Source organism: Lissotriton helveticus, chromosome 6 (assembly GCF_964261635.1).
Source record: "Lissotriton helveticus chromosome 6, aLisHel1.1, whole genome shotgun sequence".
Lineage (NCBI taxonomy): Eukaryota > Metazoa > Chordata > Amphibia > Caudata > Salamandridae > Lissotriton > Lissotriton helveticus.
Genome location: NC_136067.1, coordinates 1,803,338,243 through 1,803,361,273, shown reverse-complemented (window position 1 = coordinate 1,803,361,273; position 23,031 = coordinate 1,803,338,243). Strand labels below are relative to the sequence as shown.

At 44.0% G+C, this 23,031-nt stretch overlaps 1 protein-coding gene across 1 annotated transcript; it reads left to right on the top strand.

Annotated features, from left to right (window-relative positions):
- The first annotated feature begins 15,405 nt into the window (after positions 1–15,405).
- LOC144763766 (zinc finger BED domain-containing protein 4-like) lies at positions 15,406–19,402 on the top strand. The gene is made up of 2 exons (XM_078649690.1): positions 15,406–16,875; positions 19,138–19,402. Exon 1 carries the CDS (start codon positions 15,476–15,478, stop codon positions 16,868–16,870), a length of 1,395 nt encoding a protein of 464 aa, XP_078505816.1. The 5' UTR covers positions 15,406–15,475; the 3' UTR covers positions 16,871–16,875; positions 19,138–19,402.
- Positions 19,403–23,031: the final 3,629 nt, after the last annotated feature.

The following is a 23,031-nucleotide window of genomic DNA, read 5'->3' as shown; positions in this document are numbered from 1 at the left end:
ACGCGGGTGTATCAGCAGTTCTATTACAAGGCCTGAGTGGAACTCGTGTCTGGTCCTCGTGGCTCCAGGACAACCAACGGCCCCTCTGGCTGGCGTTTCGCGGTCTGCTCTTCACTCTCTTGGTTTTCATTGCCTGTCAGCATTAGCTGCTCTATCTTCTGCCCTAATCCGTGACTTTAAATTGGTTGTGGTGATATTTTCATCTCTTTAGCCCTATTATTAAAGATAAAAAAAAAAAGAAACAGAGCACGGTGTCCATGCAGCAGCTGTCGTTTTGGGTGCGCTGCTAATACAAAAAGCAGCCGCCATCGTCCCCACCAGTGTCAATAAACAAAATAGTGCTCACCCACCTATAACGCAGACAATGTAACAAACTAAAGGTACAGTCCTTATGGCAGTAACAAATGCAGACAAGGCAGTACCATGGAGGGACTAACAAGCCTATTTATGAATCAGAAGCCATATTTTACAAAGGACAATGACACAAAGCCAGTGACAAGTATGTCTACCAGAATTGATGGCATGTGAATCCTACACCTCGTAGTCCCCTTTGTCTTGTATAACATTTTCTGAACACTGAGTTACACATGTATGATTCATTGTCTCTGTATGTGTGCATGATGTAAAGTGCTCTAAGTCCCTACACTGGCATGAGAGGTGCTATAAAACAAATGAAATACATATGAGAGAGGGGCTATGGAGAGATGAGGGGCAGTGTTGGAGGGTGATAGTGAGGGAATCATTGAAGAGACCCAACAAGATTGTTGGATCCTGGTGCATTGTAAGGTCATCCTTTACTGTGCTATGAATGTTAATAACATTAAATATATAATAAAATGTGTTGTAAAATGCACCATTTATCTAATTTTTTTCCAAAATCTTCTTGAAGATTGAACACCCTCTCACCCATGTCCCCTTTGTAGTGGTCAGGCTCTCTTGCTGCGTTTGCTCACAACACACGTACAGGAGGATGGACAAAATTTGCCAGGGCTGCTTTAGGTTCCCAGTTCCGCCCTGTCTGGCACCAAATTAAAGTGCCCCTTTTAACAAATGAGATATCTAGAAAAGCATTGGCAAAGCCAATAGGTCTTGCTTTTGGGACCTCTTAGGTTTGAGATTTTTTTTGTGACACTTTACAGCATCATTAACATACTATTGTGTCACTAAAAAAAATAAAGTTGGATATATTCTACACTTCCCAAATGAAAATATAATTTGGATTTTACTCTCAAGAGGTCTCTCAAGTTTTTTGTGGGTAGGAGAGTTAGCCAAGTCGGATAGTTCAAAAGGTATCCTTTGCAGAACACTTGAATATATAATATCGATGTTTGAGAAGCTAGTTGGCTGACAAGAATGTGGAGGAGCCCTTGTGGGTTTCCGTGAGTAAGATCAGATTCTCCTGAAGAGTTCCTTTATCTTCTGAGCCCTACTTAACCCCTTCCTTGCTGTTCACGAAAGCAACAAAGGCACACCTGTGTACAGGAGAAGCCCTGTATTCATGTCCTCAACATTTGAGGCAAAACACACTCATTGAATTCTGATCAATGAGTATAAAACCTTTAAGGTAACCATGTCTTTCCTGCACATATTTAGCATGCTTTATGTAATCTTGCATTAGTGTTTGCTTTTTCTTTGATGTTGTTGATTTTTTTCAGGCAGTGCATAATATGAATTGAGTCACATTCAGGGGTTTATAACTGGGCACAATTGGGTTGTAGCTGCGGGCATTGCAAGTTTATCTCAGTGGGGCAGAAATCTATTCGGGGGGGAGAGGATGTGGCATTATGGCCAGAGCTACCAAATTTGAAACTGGGGAACCAGGATCCGGTTTCATGACCAAACCACTCTTCTGAGAGAGCACCTTCCCCTACTAGACCTTAGAAGGCTTTGTTAGACCATAGAAGCTGAAATGAAAACAAAGGCGAGCAATTGCGGACCAGGTAACCGCACTTTCCTGCTATGTTCAATTTATAATTATATCCACAGGTAGTTCAGATCAGTGTGCCCATGCAACTTCTGCAGCTGCCGTTGTTGGGTGCCAGCTGCCAGGCAGAGAGAGAACTAAAATAAAGTTGGAGTGGTGAACTACTCAGGTGAAATTTCTCAATAAGTCATATAGGCCTGTTTTGTTTTGGCTATAAATCCTTTATTCTCAATGTCACACGACAGTAAACAGTTCCAGCCAACACGTTTTGTTTATTTGAAAATGAACTTCTTTAGGGCAATGGATGGTGTATGTTCGGTGGGGAGAGATGATCTTTATATCCCCATATGTTACCTCAAGAGTGAAAAACGAGCTAGTTCAGGTGTGCTTGCAATGTTAGTTACCAAACAATATTTGTTGGGGACACGCAAATTGGTGCGATAGCGAAAACCTCCCTGGCCAGCAATTCGTGGTTTCGAGGTGCGGAACGCATATGTCCGTCCTGCTCAAATCCGGCTCGGTTAACGTGGCTTATTGAGAAATTTTACCTGGGTAGTGCACCACTCCAACTTTGTTTTAGACCACAGAAGCACTAGTCTCTTAGCACCAGCAGGTGGACCCTACTGGTGGCAAGTGTGGGTTAACCTTGAAGGCCTGTACACCACAATACATACTGAAGTTCACCTCCATTCTTGCAGGCAGGCCTACGAAGCAGTACACCTTAGATAAACAGAAATGTTGTCACCGAGGTCCCAGGACCCTTTAGGCCAGTCTGCCTCGACCATTGGTGCCTCCATTGGCCTTGTTCCAGCAATAGTAGTGAAACTCACCAGGGATCTGCAATCCAGCATGCACATCAAACTAAGGGGCATATCTACAAGGACCTTGCATCCTGTTTGCATCATGGAATGTGGTAAATGCAAGACGCAAATCTCCAAGTCATATTTATGAAGCCACTCATAGCTACTTTGCATGGCTTTGAATGGTTTCATAAATATGGAGTAATGCTCCACAGTGCAAATTGCCGCTTTGCCTTCCTCTGCACAAGGAACACGTGTCGGTGGTTGTTCCCATGCAACTTCATGGTTTTTGATGCATTCCTAGATTTACAAGGACTTGTAAACCTGGGAATGTATCAAAATCTTACGCCTCCCCAAAGGACATACAACAAGGAGAATTATATTTATTTCTCCCAGTTGTTTTCTCTTTCTATATGTGCAGCACACATAGAAAGAGGAAAAAGCCTTTCAGGATTGGTTTTGTGCAGGAAGGCGCCCCTTCCTGCACAAAAACATTTCTGCATGCAACAGGGTGCCTGCATCGGCGCTAGGCTGAAAAAACAGCACCAGCATGGAGGGAAAAGACAGAAATGGAAAGTATTGGATAAATGCAATGCATTCCTGCCCTTTCCCTGTTACACAGGGCAGCATAGCAAAATAACTTGCCGCGCTGCCGTGCGCTACCATTCCCGTAAATATACCTCTAAGTTCGCAAACTTCACGATCACCCTGCTTCATGCACAAGCACTTTTAATATGTGGTGCCTGTTTTGGGGGCACTGCAATTATGCAGCAATGGAGGACAACATTATGTTGCAATGTTGACTAAATTATGCAGCAAAGAAAGGCTGCAGCATAATGTGTGGAACATTTTCTGATACTTTATTATTTTGACTATTTTACACATACTAACAGTCTCTGCACAGCTTTTGCCTCATTAATACCAGTTTAACATACAAGTGCATCAGGGAGAATGGTGACCAGTCAACCTTTGTAAAGGGCCTTCTAATTCACAGAAACACAAGTCAAGTGTTTTGCTCCATTTGGTCTAGTTAGTTCGAACCATCATATTATGCAGCAGATGGTGCATTATGTGGCAAACACAGGAGAGCTATAATTATGTGGAAAACATTTGCAAACTAGGATATTTTGGCATTCATGTTTGAACTTCCTCTTGCAGTCTCTGTTGGATGGTATTTCTAGACATCTACACTGCTTGTGGAGAGACAAAGGATGAAGTTGTCTAATACTGATTGGAGAGGATAGTAATCTGAATGGGAGAACATAACTGATTGTGATAATCCGAGGACCACTACCTATATCAGACTCCACCACGGTTTGAGTCTCATAATTTCAGAATTGATAACATTGCAATTCTCATTGGTAACAAACTTGAGTAGTAATTACACAAACTACTAATATATTAATTGTATCTCATTCATCTGATATTCCTAAAAGCATCTGCAAAATTGACAGGTTTGGGTTGTTTTAGGTGTATTTATTCATTTTTGAGTTCTATTTCTAAATACATTAACTGGAAATTAGGAGGCATCTAATGCTGGCTTCATGACGCTGCGGGAAGCACATAAAAACGTAGGACTACAATTTTGCATTGACCGAGGGACACAGAATGATGTAATCAACAGTGCTCCTCAATATGTGGGGCCTCCTGCCATTGAATGTAAACCCACATATTTATATTTATCGTGTTGTGGTGGTTATCTATCTTCAAGTCTGTTTGCCCTCCTCTCCATACAGAAAATGCAGTCAAGTTGATAAAATTGTGGTCAGCTCTTTGAGAGCTCTGCCTTAATCTTTAGTGCGCGCACTGGTGTGGAAGTGTTCACCACGTGTATTGAGGTGCACACGCCCTGGTGCATGGGTCTATTTCTGGTTATTATCTGGCAGTGTCTTGCTGATTCTGAAGACTGCACGTGAGGGGCAGTGCTCTTGACTCCCACGGCTGTAGGTTGGAGCTTTAATGAATGCCATGATGGAGGCCCCCACACCCATCCCTCTATACTCTTGTTCTGGTACGCCCTGATGGGCATTGGTGCCAGCTGGGTGTTGCCTTTAAACCTATTATTCATTATATACTGTGAAACGTGCTTAAGGGAGGCCCTGTTTGGAAGGAAGTGAGCTTATCTGTGGGCTTGAGCCATGTGTTTGTCCAAGCCAACCACACGGAAACCGTCACAAAAGAGGGACGTGTTCAGGAGAGCATATGTGTATTTTGAATGTGTGCATAAGGGAGAGTTGCTCAGTTTCATGGCCCTTATCCTCCCACCCCCACCTGCTGAAGCTAAAACGTGCATGTGATGGTTGCAGGGTATCCCGATCGCCCACCTGGGCACACTGGTGATGCCTCCATTCTCTGAAAGCTTTTGCAGTGACCTGAGGAGGTCTCAGCTCATTCTCTTTTTGGAAGAATCCACTTTCAGAATAGAGGCTGTGCCGCCCAGGAGAAGGTAAACAACGCATCACTAGCCTGGAAGGTGAGACCTGTGGCACAACAGCCGCCTCACGCCCCGCGGTACCCCCAATCCATTAGAAGACAAACCATCTTTCAACTGAAGAGTGGGGATCCATAATCTAAGAATCACTCAGATCACCTGCCCCCACAAACAGAAGAGGGATCACTGCTCACAATGGACAAGTCTTGTTAACTGAGAGCCGCATACGGCGGTGTCTTAACTTTACACTTTCCATATATCTCCTTCCAAAACGCACAAATAGAAAGCATGGTTTTGCATTTCTTTTCACAGCATGTACAAACAGACCCCTGTGCCCCATGTGAATTTACTCAAGCCCCTCTCATTCACAACCCCCCTGTCACTTAGTAATTAGGTTGCGCCTAGGTGGCTCCAACGAAGGTCTACATACTGTGGGTTTACTCACCGGTATGTATACATTGAAGTTTGCGCCCATCAAAATATTGAATATATATTTGGCGAATGATCCTAATTCGTTTTCATACATTATAGGTATTAACCGATGGTGATACGATTCACGAAACTCTATCTCCATTTTTATCCTGCCTACAATGATGTATAATCAAATTGAAAGTAGGCGCAACCTAATTACTAAGTGAGGTATGATTACCCAATGATTCTTTCAATAGATATTTCTGATGATTTTTTTAACAAATTTTAAAATATTTTAAATGATTTAGTATGACTATAACATTGCCTAATGATGGATGTATGATTACAGAAATTATAATGCAATATGACTGTAATGTAAGTGATATATGATATGCTTAAACAAAACAGAGGGGTTAAACTTTGTCAATAAGATGTGATTACTAAATAAACTGTATAGGTCAACAATATGGAGTGTGATTCTAACAAAGGTTGTCATCAGCAGCACTTATAAATGTTAAATTCTAAGAATAACTAATTGCTCTTTACCATTTAGAAAACTGTCCTGAAGAAGGTGAACATCACTGTGGGTCACCGAAACGCAGCGTCAACTTTGTTTTCTGTATTGTAAACATGAACTGTTGTTTTTTTAATACTGTAATGACTGTATATTTTAATGTGTGAACTATTTTTAAATTTTGTTAAATAAATTGAGAATTTATATATTTGCAATTTTTGGTATTTTCCTGGTTTTTATCATTTAGTGTTTTCCTGACGATTTGATTCTCTTGCTGTATACTATTGGACAAGTTTAAGTCAATCCCCTTTGTAATCTGTTAGTCTGCCTAAAACAAACACACACTTGTGTTTACACACTGGGACACTCTAGTTTTTCCAACCTGTGCTTACCCTGTCCCTATTTTCGAATAGTAGGGTTCCTCCCTCCTTTTTTTAGACTACATCCAGTATACCACATTAGAAGCACCATTGCCCAAACCCATAGGTAAATTCCCTACTGAACCCACACAAAGAAGGCCAAAAGTAGCCCAAAAGCCCCAACCTTCCAGAAACAGAGTATAACCCAATCACCCAACTCCATTATGGAGGACCTCATTATACACCACGTGCAGAGACCAGAGAGACATGCACTTGGCAATGGAAACATCACCATTAGCCACAAAACCCCATAAACGTATTAAGCATCCACTTACCCTCACATTGCATGCAGCTCATGCAGGTCAAAAGGACACCCCCGCACAGAGGAAATGGCACACACACATACACACACACACAGGGCTCGACAAATCCACTCGCCCGCTCGCATTTGCGAGGGAGAATGGATGAGGACGAGCTATTTTTAGGTCCTACTCGCCCTTTCTGGCGAGTAGGAAATCAAACTAACTTTTGTCCTCTGTCTTTAAAAACAGAGCAAAAGTGACAAGATAACACGATTTAAAGGCATTTTTATTGCTCACAAAGGAAATGAGCAATAAACATGCCTTTAAATCTTGTTATCTTGTCACTTTTGCTCCGTTTTCAGAGACGGAGGTCAAGTGGGTTGGAGTCAGGTCGAGGGGATTTTCAATGGTACTAGACCTGCAGGACTAGTACCATTTTTCGGATTTGTCGAGCCCTGACACATACATGGAACTGAAGCAGCCCACAGAGAAAAGTACTCTCCCTGCCATAGCGAGGAGAAGGGGGACCAAAGCACTCCCAAAATAACACGAAAACAGCTTAAACACACCATTCACTAAATAGTGCCACCACTCCCTTTTAGTACCCCACCAAAAAGTTTTGTGCACAGTGAAGCTATAGAGTGCACTCCTAAAACTGTCTAATTATGTGTTTTTTCCAAGCTAAGTAAGTTGACTTCATGGACAGTTTTTGATAAAAAGTCTTTTTTTTGCACCACACCAAGTCAAGACACCCCTGGGCGCCCAGACGACAGACATCTCTCCTGAAGACCATCCTAAGACCTACAAATGTTTTCCCAAGTTACATATTGTGGTGTTCTTGTATACTCTCTGTTTAGCATGGGTGCTCTAGTTCCCCTCAGAGAAATCTGCCTAGTTTCTTGTAACCTACCTTGACATTCTTGTAATGCTCCTCTCCTCCCTCACTTACACTTATACTGAGCCAAATGGTAGCATTCCTCACACACTACACAGCACACTCCTATACAACACATGATATCAGCCGTAGGTGCTCAAACCTCAAACAGGTTGTCTTACATATGTTTGCTGATACCCCATGCTGTAGGCGCAGATAGGCTTTACGTATCGCAAGAGATAGCCCCTGAGAAGGCAAAATGTCGAGTCCACCTGCACCTATGAAGGATTAGGGCCAAGATACAACCCAATAGAGTAGAACCCCATAGAGCAGTAGTACACATCACCCGGTGTGAGATCAACCCTACAGCACTGTACCTTTTTGCTGAACCTAGCGACATTCAAACCAAGCTAGACAGGATGCACAGAAGGGGCACTATAGGGGAGGACACTGTGTGGCCCGAGACTTCATAGAAAAGTGGTTCATGGTGGTAGCAAGACCACTTCACCAGTGCACAAATATGTCTGCTCCTGCCTCCATCTGTGGTCCCAGGGTGACCCTTTACAAAATGTCAGTGCCTTTCCATTCACCTCAACGACTCTAGGGGAAATGGATCCCATGGATGGAGGGTCAAACACCAGCACAGGCACCACATGCCAGGAAATCTGGAATACCAAGATTAATAGGTACACATGGTTGGAAGGGGGCGGGCAACCCCTTATTGTATGTAAACTTACTCTGTATTCTTTGTGTTTCAGAGGTAAAGGAACCATACTCCTTGGTTCAAAGGAGAACTGTGAAGCAATACTGTGTATACCGGACCTGCAATTGGGCACCTCCACATTGATGGATATGTACTGGCAGGGTGGTGAGCTTGCCTACATCCACCTCGTTCCCAGAGGGTGTTGTCGTTGCACCCTCGTGACTATATGTTTATGTTTATGTTTTGGCGATTTTTATAGCGCGCAAATACCCAGGGGTGTCTCGGCGCTGACTGATCAGACAATGGCTATAGCAGATCTTAATGTGGGAACAGCCAGGTTTTTAATTTCTTCCTAAAGTTAAGGAGAGTTGGGGCAGTTTTGATGGTGAGAGGGAGTGAATTCCATAGTCTGGCTGTGGAGATCACAAAGCATCTGTCACCCCAGTTAGCTTTCTTAGTGCGTTGGACTCTGAGCAGATGAGCTGAGGATGAACGAAGGGTTCTGAGGTTTTCAAGTGGACGGAGGGCGTCTTTGAGTTGTTGATGGCTTTATAGGCAATGCACAGTGCCTTAAATTTTGTACGGCTCCTGACAGGGAGCCAATGAAGCTGTCGGATGTAAGGAGTGATGGAGGTGAACTTGGGAATGCCCAGTAAGATTCTGGCTGAGGCATTCTACACTAACTGAAGCCTATTAAGAACTTTTTCCTGTGCATTGAGAAGGAGGGCATTACAGTAGTCTGTTCTGGCAAAAACAAGGGTGCTGATCAGAGTTTTACCAGCTGAAGTGGGAAGGTAAGGAAGAAGCTTCTTGATCTTCTTCAGAATGAAGAAGGAGGTGGAGACTACGGAGTTGACGTGATGGTGAAAGAGCAGTCTGTCATCAAATATGACTCCAAGGTTGTGAACCTTATTAACAGGTTCTGGTGGAGGTCCCATCTCATTGGGCCACCATAGGGGGGACCAGGCAGGTTCCAGTTTCCCGAATGTCATAACCTCTGTCTTTTCAGAGTTTAATTTTAGACAGTTTGAGGACATCCAGGAAATGATGGCAAACATTCCCTCTTGAAAGTTTGCTTCAACACCCAACCGTGGTCACCCCTCGAGAAGATCTATATAAGTTGTCCCAACAGCCGCTACAGAAGAAAACAACTCAGTTGCATCAGGCTTGAAGAAGATTAACTGAAAATTATTTTGGATGGGCAGTAGAAGGACAATACAGAAGAATTTAGAATGTTGTCTGAAACTCATGTAACCCCAGAGGGTCCATACCCTTCTTCACCTTGCAAACAAAGGTGAATGCCCACTGATTACTGATAACCAGGTGGGAAATACTTAATATGATCAACAACAGTAAGCTCTGCCCATCCGCCTCCTGGTGATACAACATCGGTATGTGTTGGACTTGATGACCACAATGGAGGGTGGTGTTTGTCAAAATTGGTATTTCCTGTTGTACATTTATTCCTAGAAATGATCTTGAAAACAGAACTCTTGCACTTCACATCCACGCACTGCATTGACTGCAAACTGGCATGAAGAAGAAGGGAGGTGCCCCTGAGCAGGGCTGGTTTCATAGCATGTTTTCCTGGCTCCCCTTATGAGTGTCCAAACTGTTCACATCATTGCTTCCGTTTATCATTCTTGTACTACTGTTGTATGGCTTCCTACAAATGGAGGCTTCCTGCTGTAAAAACGCATTCCTCAAATTAGGTAGTATGCAAATAGCTGGAGAAATTATAGCAGACACTACAGAAACACACAAACCCTCAAATAGTTTGACTGTCATGACATATGAGAAAAATGATGTCGTTGAAAATTCAACTAGAGGGGGAATGATATTATCGGTGAATGCGATGTCAATGTACACCATGATGTATGCATGTATAAAAACTTAATATCAATATACGCCATAATCTATGCACGCATGTCATGCGAGATAGCGTCATAAGGACGCGCGAGGATGCTTTTTGGTAAGATCGAGTTGCCGAACACGCAGAAACTGCATTCTTGCACAGAATAACTCGCGAGCATGTTAAAACCATAATAAATTACCATTTTGGTTAGGAAAAAAAAGGCAAAAAACCTTAAAGTTGTACCTTTGGCTTTATTTTTAGGGGGGAAGGACCCCTCTTTTTGTTTCTACTCTTGTTTTGCAGAGTAAGGAGGAAGGGCTCTTGAGTTTACAACTTCCTGTTCCTGTCCACCAGGCTCCTCCCAGTGCTTTGTCCATGTGGTGCTCACTTTCCTTTGGATTTTGAGCTGGAAGGATCACTTTCTGTCTGTGTTGGCTGCATTACTGATTTACCTTGGATTTAATGAGGACTTTTTGAATTGGAATTCTCTTTTTCAAGTAAGTTTGTGTAATGTATGAGTGATGTAGACTTGTGCTTGTTTGATTTGATTTTTTTTAACAACAGTATTCAATCCTGGAATTAAATTATTGATGGAGGCCTGTACTTTCATGAGGTCCCAAATTGTAAATTTTTTCTAACATTGCATTTTGTGGAATTTAAAATGTTTCTAATTTTTAAGCCAATATGTGACCCTAGTAGCTAGTACCCCATGTAGTTAGTGTGTAGGCATGCATGAGTTCATTTTATTAACTTTCTGTGGTTGGCCTGGCCATGTGTTGGCGGCCATTTAATGTTTCCAGCCACTTTGCTCTTGCCATAGGCCTCCAACCTTGTGGCCTACTCTGGCAGTAGGCCATAGGTACTACTCATAGGGTCATGAAAGTTAATCAACTGTTTTTGTGGTGTACCCTTAATGTGAAAAACATGGATGGCTTGGATTGATATAGAAAATCTTATTTTTATGTGTGGGGTATTTCTGGTTTTGGGTGTGTTTAAACTTTAAATACTCTGTCAATTTCTGCCATTAGGTAACCCTAGGAATACAGCTTGGGTAGTTTTGGTAACTTCGCACCATGTGAGCACGTGAACTTACATTTTTTGTCGTGTTCGCGCACTCAATGTACTTGCTCGGGAACGCGAACACGACTTTTTATTCCGTTCGCGCTGCCGAACATGCCGATTTAGCATTCTCGCGGACAATATGTCCCGAGTTGCATAAAAGTTTCTCAAAAATGTTGCAGGTCTTTCTTGTGCACCTAAAAATTCCTCATTTATGTTATGTTCTCATTTTGGTAGTACTTTTCTCTTTTTGGAGCATGGACCACTTCCATTTTCTCTCCTCTGTTATTTTTTTTTTTTTTTTGGGGTGGGGTGACCAATTTGGGCGGTGGTGTGGTGTGTCCATTTTCTGAAGCAAAGCATTGTCCCTTTGCCATAGGCATTATTGTCTGTCTTCTCTTTCTTGTCATGTTGTTGTTGGTGGCCAGGCCATGTGGTGGCGGCCATTTTGTGTATGCTTCCTTTGTGATTTATTTTGCCATGTTGTTGTTGGTGGCCAGGCCATGTGGTGGAGGCCATTTTGTAAAGTTGTCCATGTTGTTGTTGGTGGCCAGGCCCTATGGTGGTGATCTTTTTGTGTATGCTTCCTTTGTGATTTATTTTGCCATGTTGTTGTTGGTGGCCAGGCCATGTGGTGGAGGCCATTTTGTAAAGTTGTCCATGTTGTTGTTGGTGGCCAGGCCCTATGGTGGTGATCTTTTTGTGTATGCTTCCTTTGTGATTTATTTTGCCATGTTGTTGTTGGTGGCCAGGCCATGTGGTGGAGGCCATTTTGTATATACATCCTTTGTGATTTTGCCATGTTGTTGTTGGTGGCCAGGCCATGTGGTGGCGGCCATTTTGTGTATGCTTCCTTTGTGATATATTTTGCCATGTTGTTGTTGGTGGCCAGGCCATGTGGTGGAGGCCATTTTGTATCTACATCCTTTGTGATTTTGCCATGTTGTTGTTGGTGGCCAGGCCATGTGGTGGCGGCCATTTTGTGTATGCTTCCTTTGTGATATATTTTGCCATGTTGTTGTTGGTGGCCAGGCCCTATGTCGGCGGCCATTTTGTGTGTCCTTCCTTTGTGCTTTTGCCATAGGCATAGGCCTCCAACCTTGTGGCCTACTCTGGCAGTAGGCCATAGGTACTACTCATAGGGTCATGAAAGTTAATCAACTGTTTTTGTGGTGTACCCTTAAATGTGAAAATCATGGATGGCTTGGATTGATATAGAAAATCTTATTTTTATGTGTGGGGTATTTCTGGTTTTGGGTGTGTTTAAACTTTAAATACTCTGTCAATTTCTGCCATTAGGTAACCCTAGGAATACAGCTTGGGTAGTTTTGGTAACTTCGCACCATGTGAGCACGTGAACTTACATTTTTTGTCGTGTTCGCGCACTCAATGTACTTGCTCGGGAACGCGAACACGACTTTTTATTCCGTTCGCGCTGCCGAACATGCCGATTTAGCATTCTCGCGGACAATATGTCCCGAGTTGCATAAAAGTTTCTCAAAAATGTTGCAGGTCTTTCTTGTGCACCCAAAAAAACAGAATTTGTCATTTGGTTGTTGTTTTGGGAGCCTGGGCAGGGGTTTCTTTGTATGTGTTTTTGCGGTGTTATGTTTACAACCTCTGTCTTAGCCATGGGCTATTTATTCCTTGCACATTAACCTGTCATGTGCAGCAGGCATCCTCGTTTTTCTGTCCATATTGGTATCTATAGGCCTGCTTCACTTTATTGGTTCTTTCTGGACTTCATGTGGCCTTTGAGCTGTGGTGCTGCTGGACTGGTATTATTAGTCTTCTGTTTTGTCTTTTATACATTGACCTGTGTGTCTTTCAATTGTTCATGTTGCCTTACTGCTTGTTTGACTGATGTTGTTCTGCCTTCTTTACTTGTAGGTGCACAAAAAAGACTGAGGAGGTGCTGGTTGTTTTTTCATCCATCGCTCGTTCTACCGCCAGACGGACGTCCTTCAGTTGGACGCCACGTGTGGTGTGTGACTCATCTGACCAGACATCTCTGCAATTTGTGCTGCTGTGAGCTGACTGACATCAGAAGAAGATGGGCCCTAAGAAAGCTACCAGGTCCTCCACCACAAAGAAAGTTGCTGCGAAGAAGGAACAGCAGAAGGAAGTGTCACTTAAGTCTGGTATGGACCCCAAAACCTTTTTTGGCACCCCAAAAGGTACGCCTGCAGCAGCGGGGTCTGGGGTGCAAGCTGGGACCAGCACATCTGCATTAGTTGGGGCAAGCCAGCATCCCAGGGCCAAGCACATGATGAGGGTCGAAGAGGTAGCCAGCCTTCTGCTTGCGAGCAGTGATACTGAGCCAGAACTAAACTTATCGCTGTCTCAAAGTAGTACACAATCCACGCAAGATGGAAGTGCTCAACAACCACCGCCAGCAGTAGATGTTCAACAACCACAACCACCGCCCGCAATAGGAGTTGTTCACCCACAACCACAACCACTTCCCGCAACAGTTGTTGAACAACCACAACCACCGCCCGCAACAGTTGTTGTTGAAAAACCACAGCCCGCAATAGTACTTCCTCAAGAACAACAACCACCATCTCCGCACCAAATAGTAGTAGTTGTTCCTCCCGAAGTCGGGGCAGTTCAGGAAGTAGAGCCTCCTTCCGAGCAAGAAGAAGAGGAAGCCACTTCTGTAGGTGATCTATTTCCTTCGAATTCACCAAGGGAAAGGAGGGTTAGTGCATCGAGTTCTTCGCAAAGCATCCCTTCCGATGACCTTGATACGGATTGGCAGCCACAACTATCTGCGCATTCAAAGGAGAGACATCCCAAGAAGACCATGCTAGGAAAAAGGAAGTTTCCAGGCAGGCTTGAACTTATGGAGGTCGATGTAGGTGAGCAGGATACTGCTGGTGATAAAGACGGGTCTGACACTGTCATCATCACAAGCGTTATTCCTGGTGCAGAGGATGTAGAGACAAACATTTTCACCCTATCCAGAAATGCTGCAATGACTGATGAGCAGGTACCACGCATAACTCCTACACACTCAACACCCACAGTAACACCAGCTCCAATTTTTTCAACAGCGAAGGCCCGGCAGCATCCGACATCCAGCAGAAGCGCCACTTCAACAGAAGGAGGTAGTGGCAGTACTAGGACTGAGCTGTCCCATAGTCAAATTCCACAATCCTCCAGTCCATCCGGCATTGACAGTGGGTTCTCCTCTTCCTATGGCAGGAGACAAAAGTTTACCTCCCCAGTGTGGGACTTCTTTACGGTTCACCCAGTTCAGGAGAACATTGCTGTATGCACCATTTGTCATGCCAATGTTAGTCGTGGTAAGCTTGGTACAAACTATGGGACTGGAGGCCAAACGACCCATTTGAAAAAAACACACGTGATCAGGTGGGAGAACCACCTTGCAAGCTTAAAAAATGTTAGCACTCGTGTTGGTGGGGATACAGTGGTACAAGGTCCACTCATGGTTGATCAGGAGGTAGAAGAAGAGGGAGACGATGACCTTCTATCTAGGAGTGGTACACAATCGACCCCTGTCGCCAGCACTGGAGTGGTAAAGACCACATCCTCCGCATCTGCAACTTCTCAGTGGCACCAGAGTCAGCTGGAAACACCAAGGAGTGCAAAGTCTGCGATGCAAGGTGGTCCGTCTAGCACAACTCAAAGACATGCAAAGCAGCTTACCATTCCTAGCATGTTAAGGCAGGAGGGAAAGTACGAGCGGAACCACCCAGTAGCACGTTTATACAATGCCAAACTTGCGAAAATGTTAGCACTGGACCTTCTCCCATTTTCATTTGTTGAGGCTGTTGGATTTCTGGAATTAGTGGCAACCCTCTGCCCAAAATGGAACGTTCCCAGTCGCTACTATTTTGCCCGAGTGGCTGTTCCAGCACTACACCACGATGTGCTGGAATTGATTGGGAAAGCCTTACAACAGAGTGTTGTCCATTGTATCCACCTGACAACAGACATGTGGAGCAGTTGCGATGCTACAGATTTCATGTGCATCACCGCACACTGGATCTCTTTTGCAGGTGTTAAAGACAAGTTAACTTCAGGCCTCCGTGACGTTGCTGGAATTTTTAATGATACGCGCAGACATGCAACTATAGCCATGTTTGGTATGGACAAAAGTCATACTGCTGAAAACATTTTGTCTGACTTTAATGGCAAGGTCTTTGAATGGCTGAAACCAAGAGGCCTTAAGATTGGTTTTGTTTCCACCGACAATGGCAGTAATGTAGTGAAGGCAATGAGAGAAGGACATTATTTCAGGGTACCCTGTTTGGCACACTGCATAAACTTAGTCGTGCAAGACTTTCTGAAAAATGAAGCCAAAGTCAGCAACATAATGGCCATCTGCAGAAGAATATGCACGCACTTTAACCATTCTTTCAAAGGACGGAAGCTGCTACGGGTCATTCAGCAAGAGCATAGGTTGCCAGTCAAAGCACTGATACAGGAGGTCCCAACACGTTGGAACTCAACTTATTTCATGCTTGAGCGTCTCTTTGAGCAGTACATCCCACTGAATGCTTATGTCATGTCAAGAAGATTAGGGGATCCTACTGTTAATCTTAAAGCCCTGACCATTGAGATGTGGCAGTGGGACCTCATTAAATGCATCACAGAGATGCTACAACCCTTTGAGGTCTTCACACGTGCAGTTAGCAGGGAGGACTGTACTATGGGCCAAGCCATCCCATTGTTGTACATGCTTGAGCAACAGGTGAAGGAGGTCTGTGAAACATACGAAGGTGACGAACAAAAAGTTGATGCATATACCTTAGCCAAGGGCTTAGTCAACCGCTTGTGTGAAAATGTAAGGCTCAACAATATTGTGTCAGGTGAACATTACATAACTGCAACAATCTTGGATCCACGGTACAAATTATTTGTCAGCAGTAACGAAGTAATTCCATTTTCAGATGAGGATGTTGACAAGTACAAAACTTCCATAGCTGCGGAAGCTAATGAGTTAGAAACTGAACGGCTGTTACTTAAAGGCCTGCCACTGCCAGCCCAGGCCAGTCCAAGTACTCCTGACGCAAGTTCTTCACAGCGTGAGAGCAGTGCGTCTGCTTTCCAGCAGGCACCAACAGTACCAAAAGCAGCACCTACACGATCTGATTCAGCAGACCCAACCAAAAGCATAACTGCTTTTTTTATACAGAAAGGGATGGGTAAGTCCGTTGCTGTTGCAAAGGGAAAAGAGGACCAGCAAAGCCGAGCACCAATGAACATTGAGCGGATGGTTCAGGCCTATCTGGATGACACAACAGAGGTGTTCATGGAGCAAAGCCCATTGGTCTATTGGTATGAAAGAAGGAGACAGTGGCCAGTGCTGAGCAGGCTGGCGATAAAGTATCTGGCTTGTCCTGTAGCCAGTGTCTCCTCTGAGCGGGTTTTCAGTGCTGCTGGTGCCATTGTCACATCGAAAAGGACTAGTCTCTCCCCCAAAAGCGTGGAGCGGCTGACAATGATAAAAATGAATCAACGCTTCATACCACCAGACTATCAAGTACGTGAATCACCGCCGGATGAAGAAAGCGAGTGTGAAGAAGACGTCCTCACTACTGGGTTACATGACCTACTTCTGTCTGAACGCACAGAGTTTGAGGACGAGCTCCTCTTCCCTGACAACTAGGACAGGTATGTTAAAGGAATGATGCAATGCATTGCATAGGATTGTTTAGCCGACTCTGAGCAAATGTGCATGGAATTAAAGTATGCTAGTAGTAACTTCAGACTCACGTGATGGGCAATTTTCCCATGTTATTTAATAATATAAATTATTTATGCACTTGTGACCCTACTACTACAGGTGCAGTCAGTACTTAATTTATCGTTCGTAGTGCATGTTCATGTTGCACAACGTACATTATTTGGTGAAACAGTCCCCCCTCCACCCCCCCAACAAACACAAATGAACTTCAAATGTTTTCTTGTGAAAATAATATCTTTGTTTTATTTTTATATTTTAATAATGATAATAGAAAAATAAAATATATAACAAATGTAACCCCCTGACCCAGAGCTGTCCCTCCCTACCCTCCCCTAACCCCAACCAAATTTCAACCCAAATGTACACCCCAACTCCCACATCCCACCCACCAACAAAAGGATTAAAAAAGGGGCAAAAAACAGGGTCCATTTCAAAGCCGGCGGGCTTTCAGGTGTTTGTCCACCAGTATTTTGACACGCTCCTCTAGACCGTCCTCCTGCTTCTTCCGCTCCTCCTCCAACTTCGCTACCCGGTGGAGAATCTTTGCTTTGAAAGCACGGCACCTACACTTGCATGCATGTGGTTGTTGTTGTTGTTGTGGGGGGGCCGCCGAAGATGTAACAATGCGGCGGCGGGCGGCTGCCTGACCACGGCGACGTAGTCCTGCAGGCTTGGGGCCCGGGGCATTGGAAGAGGCAGCAGCTGCTGCCGCCGCCTCCTCCTCCTCCTCCTCGGCCTGATCCACCAGCCGGCGGTAGGCCTCTACAATTGCCTGCAGTTTCCGCTGCCGGGCCCGGACTGCCAACTCCTTCCTGGTTGGTTTTTGGGAAGGAGTAACTATAAAGAAAGAAACAGAATTGTTAATCCAAACTCCCCGCAAAGCAAGAACACAACATTGATTCAACACATAGTGGGCGGCACAGTAGCACTAGCAAGCAAGCTGAGTACCAGAAATAGTGTTGCGTCTATCTTGAACATTCTACAGCCTCTATTAATTTTTCGGTTTTTTTGTCACGGCTTTATGTCTGCCCTATTAGCATGGGTGTACTTCAACGGTCACACACATTAGAACGAACACCTGTCTTTTACATATCTCCTTTTGTTCCGGGAAGGCGGGAACACTCTCAAAGTAACATTAATTAACAGGGGGCAGCTAGTAGCACATGTCTAGTAAAGACTATAATACTTTATACCGCGCAACAAACCTTATTTGGTTTGTGTTTCACCAGCAACGACCCATGCATCCAGTCGTCCCCTCCTTCCCTTGCCTTTGGGTTTGCCCAAAACACCGCAGCTGCTGAGACTATCCACTAACCACCGGTATTGGGTGTGTCTCCCAACCACGCTGGCAGCTGTGTTTTCCCCTTTACATGCTTTAACAACAACCCATGCATCCGACTGCTATCAGGCACTTGCATTACTGTAGTGGTAATGCTTAGCATGCTAATGACAAGTAAAGGTAACATATATTTTCCAGTAGAGTACAGTGAGAAAGTTTTCCCCTCCCACCAAGTAATGCAGATCACTATTGAATGTAACTTACCATCACCCGCCGCTGTTGGCTCCCCCCCCACTGCTGCTGGTGTAGGTGCCTCTGTTCCTCCTGTCCCCGCCGGGAGCGCTGAAGCAGCGCCGCTGTCCCCGTCGGCACTGGTCGATGGTAAGGGTTCTGCACCTATAAAAATAAGTACGCCTTTTTAGATGGATGCACAGCCCCCTTTGTACTTGTTCACCAAGAATGGAGTTCTTCAAAACAGTTAAGTCCAACGTACGTAATCAGTATGAGTCCACATTGCATAGTACAGCAGAGTCACTACACATATTATTAGCATTCATTGTTATGGTATGGTACCCAAGCTCATCTCATCTGTCCTGCTACTCTAGTCCTTGGAAATTGGAAGTGAACTATGTAACCTTTGTACATCAATGTATCCAGTTTTGCGCATGTGTTAACTCGCAGCTTGTTGCGCAGTACGAGAAGACGCTCTGGGGCAACACATCATTGTTCAATGCATACACCTGAAGAGGTGGGAAAGTAAAAGGGCCCGTATTTAAGTTTTCTATGTGGATTGTGGGATACAGTTTGCTTACAGGTTACACAACTTCTTTTTAGCATGGCTGCATAAAACTGGCATAAATGTATTTAATACTGTCTAACGTGCACCACTTTTGTCATTATTTTTCGGCAGGTGAGAAGATTGCCTTCTACGAAGCGGACATTTCCATAGCTTACAAAAAAAGAGGAATATCTGACCAGTATACGTTGGTGAGAGGTCTCCGATAGTTGCCACATTTCCCTATTGTGCACTAGTAGCTGTACAAATGTTGATTACTTTATTATGCCTGTTTTAACTCTGGATTTTTTCTGGTGGGCCCTTCAACGTATTGGACGGAAGCACTTAAAAACATTGATGTTACTTACTTACTTCTAACAAAATAAAGCTTTTGAATGACCACTTTGACTCTGAAGTTTATTTTCAGTGTCTGTTGTCTTAGAGACTCACACGAGTGAGTGAGCAAAAGGGGGTTTCTTAGGTAACGGTTTGTGTCCTAAAAGCATTCGGCATCTTGGTATTGGGGTTCAGGAGTGTGATTTGAACAATAGACCAATGACTCAGGCCATATAGGCTGACGTTCAGTGAATTGTGCGTTCCTCAGAGTTCTGTGACTGAGGTGTAAGTAAGGTCCAACCTGCCTATCAGTACCAACAACATCCAATTTTCGTGTGCATAGTTACATAGTTGTGTAATATGTATATAACTCCATAGGAGATAGAAGAATACCCACAAGACTAGTAGTGGTATACTAACGTTTACAAAAATACTAGACAAACATCATTCTGGATGCCTACTTGGTTGCTGTCAATTGACAAAGCACTGCAGACACATTACAGAGGAAAAAACAAGCACTGTTGGACTTACTGGGGACAGCAGCAGGATCCTCAGTAGAGGAGCTCTGTGTAACTGGTGGTTCACCCGCCGACTCGGTCCCTGTATTCTGCTTGCCCCTGGATTCTGTGGTTCATGTAAAAATTAAAATAATAAACATAGATAAATACATTGAGTGATGTGAAACATAGACATAATTGCAAATCACACTGCTACAGTGGAACAGAGCCGGAGGCAACAAATCCATGCCAGGGGCCGCAACGCAAATATGTATCCATCCTTAGAGTATTATTACATTAAGGATATCTATTGGTGCGGTGGCCCCTGAAGTTTGGTGCCCCTGTGCAGTTGCACAGCTTGCACATGCCCCCTAGAGCCGGCCCTGGCTGAGGTAAGAAGAACAAAGTAACGTTAGCATTCTTTGCAAGAAAAGGATTCCATTCATGCAGAAGAGAAGGCCGTGAAAAAAATGCTACAATATGCAAACAACGTACAATTAATAATTATCCATCCACCGCTATTTCACTGACGGACAAAGGAAGGACAAGACTCTATTAATAGCATTAACTAACTCCAGTTCTCAGCAATAAAGAAAATCTCACATCAATAAACAGCAACAGCTAGCGCCAAGTTGAAACAACACGCAAGAGCCAGTGAAGAAGAAGAACACTGTCATACAATGACAGTAGATATACCAGAATACATCGCAAATGTAACTAGGGGCAACAGTCATCGCGTTACTTATTCAGCCAATATTTACAAAGATACAATAACAATATTTAGACAACTATATATCTATATATGTATATATATATATATATATATATAATCTATATGTATATATATATATATATATATATACACACTTTATTTTTGGGGTAGCCACTCACCAAGACCCACAACCTCCACACCAAGCAGGTCCAACAGGTCCTGCTCCCGGTCCAAAATGTCGGCCCAGCGGTGGGACAGCTGATGGTGGGTACGCCGGATACCGGAGCAGCGGAAGACTGCACGGCGCACCTTCGCCCACCGCCGGAGACGCTCTTCAATGTGCTGGTATCCGGAGCCGGGCCTGCCGCCTGCTGCCAAAGTCAAGGGGAGGTGACGTTGGATAAAAAAGACCAGGGCGGCCAACTCCTCCTCCCCAAAAAGTTGGCGGGGCGTCACTCCTGCCGGGCGCATTCTGCCGCAAGGCAGCCTGGTTTTTTTAGGCACAGCCGCCTTGCCCTTTGAGCCGCCGATTCTGCTGGCACCCTTCACCATGGTTCTGGGTGGAGGGGAGAAGGAAAGTTGAAGACAAAAAGGTTAGGGGAAGAAAGAAGAAAGATAAAAGAAGGAAGTAATATAAAACAAGAGAAAAGTTGCAAAAAAAGTGGTAAAAGTAAAAATAAAATGAGAAATATAAACCTAGGCACAGACAGAAATAGGTAAGAAGTAAAGAAAGTTAGAAAAACTGAGGGAAAAGACCAGGATGGAAGAGATAGGAGTGAGATGCTGAAGTAGGCCCAAAACCATAGCCAGAGTGTGAAATCGAAGATGGCTCTGCCCATCGCGACCGCCGCGGTAAGTTCGCGCGATATTTGACGCGATCACGCACTTTGGCAGTGCGAACGAGAAGATGAGTTCCCGAACATGTCTAACACAACGCGAACACGTTACTTGTGACCCGGAACCGGAAATAAGGGAACGCAAGCGGGCGGGACAAACCTCATTGAGTAACTTAGCGCGCTAGCTATCGCGAGCATGCAGGCAGCGCCCCGAACACGCGCACCGCGCTCCCGAAGACGAAAAACGGCGCGCGAACGGGTCTAGCAACCTACTACGCATGTCCGCGGAGCTACACGTAGCTCGCGGAGTGCAAGTGCGTCTTCGCGTAGCTTCGCGGAGTGCGGCTACGCGAACTACGCCCAGGGTTAATGTCAATACCCGTAAAAACGATGTCAATCCACGCTATGACAAATGTATGCATAATAATGAGAATGTCAGTTAATATTATATCAATGACCACCATTTTAAATGTACACGTAATAACAAACTCATATCATTGCTGTTGAATTCACCCAAAATGACCTCCCCATCAACCCTGAGTCAGAGATATGTGGTCAGACAGGCCCTGCAACCCAAACTCAAGCCTAGTGGTTGATAGGCCACAGGTGGGGTTACAGTTAACCCGAAGACAAACGCGCAAACAGGGAAAACCCCAATCAATCCCACAGACAGGTCTCCTTATCTATCCATGTGATTTGTGCGCATACTGTATGCAATTAATTATGTGCCTCTTTGCGTGTTTGTTTTGTATAGTCTAAATTTAGGTCCTAGGGCAGTGGACCTACAAAGGAGGGCACAAAATAGACTCTTAGGTGACCACATTATTAGTGATAGAAGAGTAAGTGCGGCCGTAATTCTTCCCCTCACTGCTTTTGTTGTCTTTTTAAGTACTAACATTCTTCTGGGCTAAATTATTGGAGGGGTAATGCTTTTTGACCTTTGTTCTCTAATTAAACTTGCTTGAGTGTTTCAAGGTCATTATTCCATTACTGTTCTTTCTTTTGTTACAAGTGTTGCATTGTTGCAATTGTCATGATAAATACTTGAATTTTTCTTAATTTAATAGGTGAAGGGGGTCATGCAGTTTGACCTTAGACCTCTAATTACACATTGCTAACTGTTTCAAGGTCAGTAGATCATTACAGTTAGATCATTTGTTCCAAGTGGAGCATTATTAGAATCCTAATGATAAGTATTTAGATTCTCCTTAGTTACTTTTGACCTAGAATTACACATTTTGAAAGTGTTTCATGGTCATTATTTCATTACTATTGGATCATTTCTTGAATGGTCAAGAAACCTACTGAAATTACCACGGTAAAATTGATTGAGAGGCCATGCCATCTGACCTTTGGCCTCTAAAACCCCATTCTTCACACATTAAAATGACTTTATTCTGGGTTTGTTGAATCTGTTCTTTAAAATGTAATATCAATGGACTAATCAGGATGTGTTCATGTATTCCTATGAGTTCTTAAATTTTGCTTGGTCAGATTGGTGGAGCTAATCATTTGTTTGCTTTTTAAACAATCTCAGACAGTAAAACAAGTCAGAAAAGGTGTATTTGCTTGGTAGACGAGGTTATAATTAAGATAGAAAGAGACATAGGAATCACAATCAAATATGTGCAGAGCGAGACTGGTACGG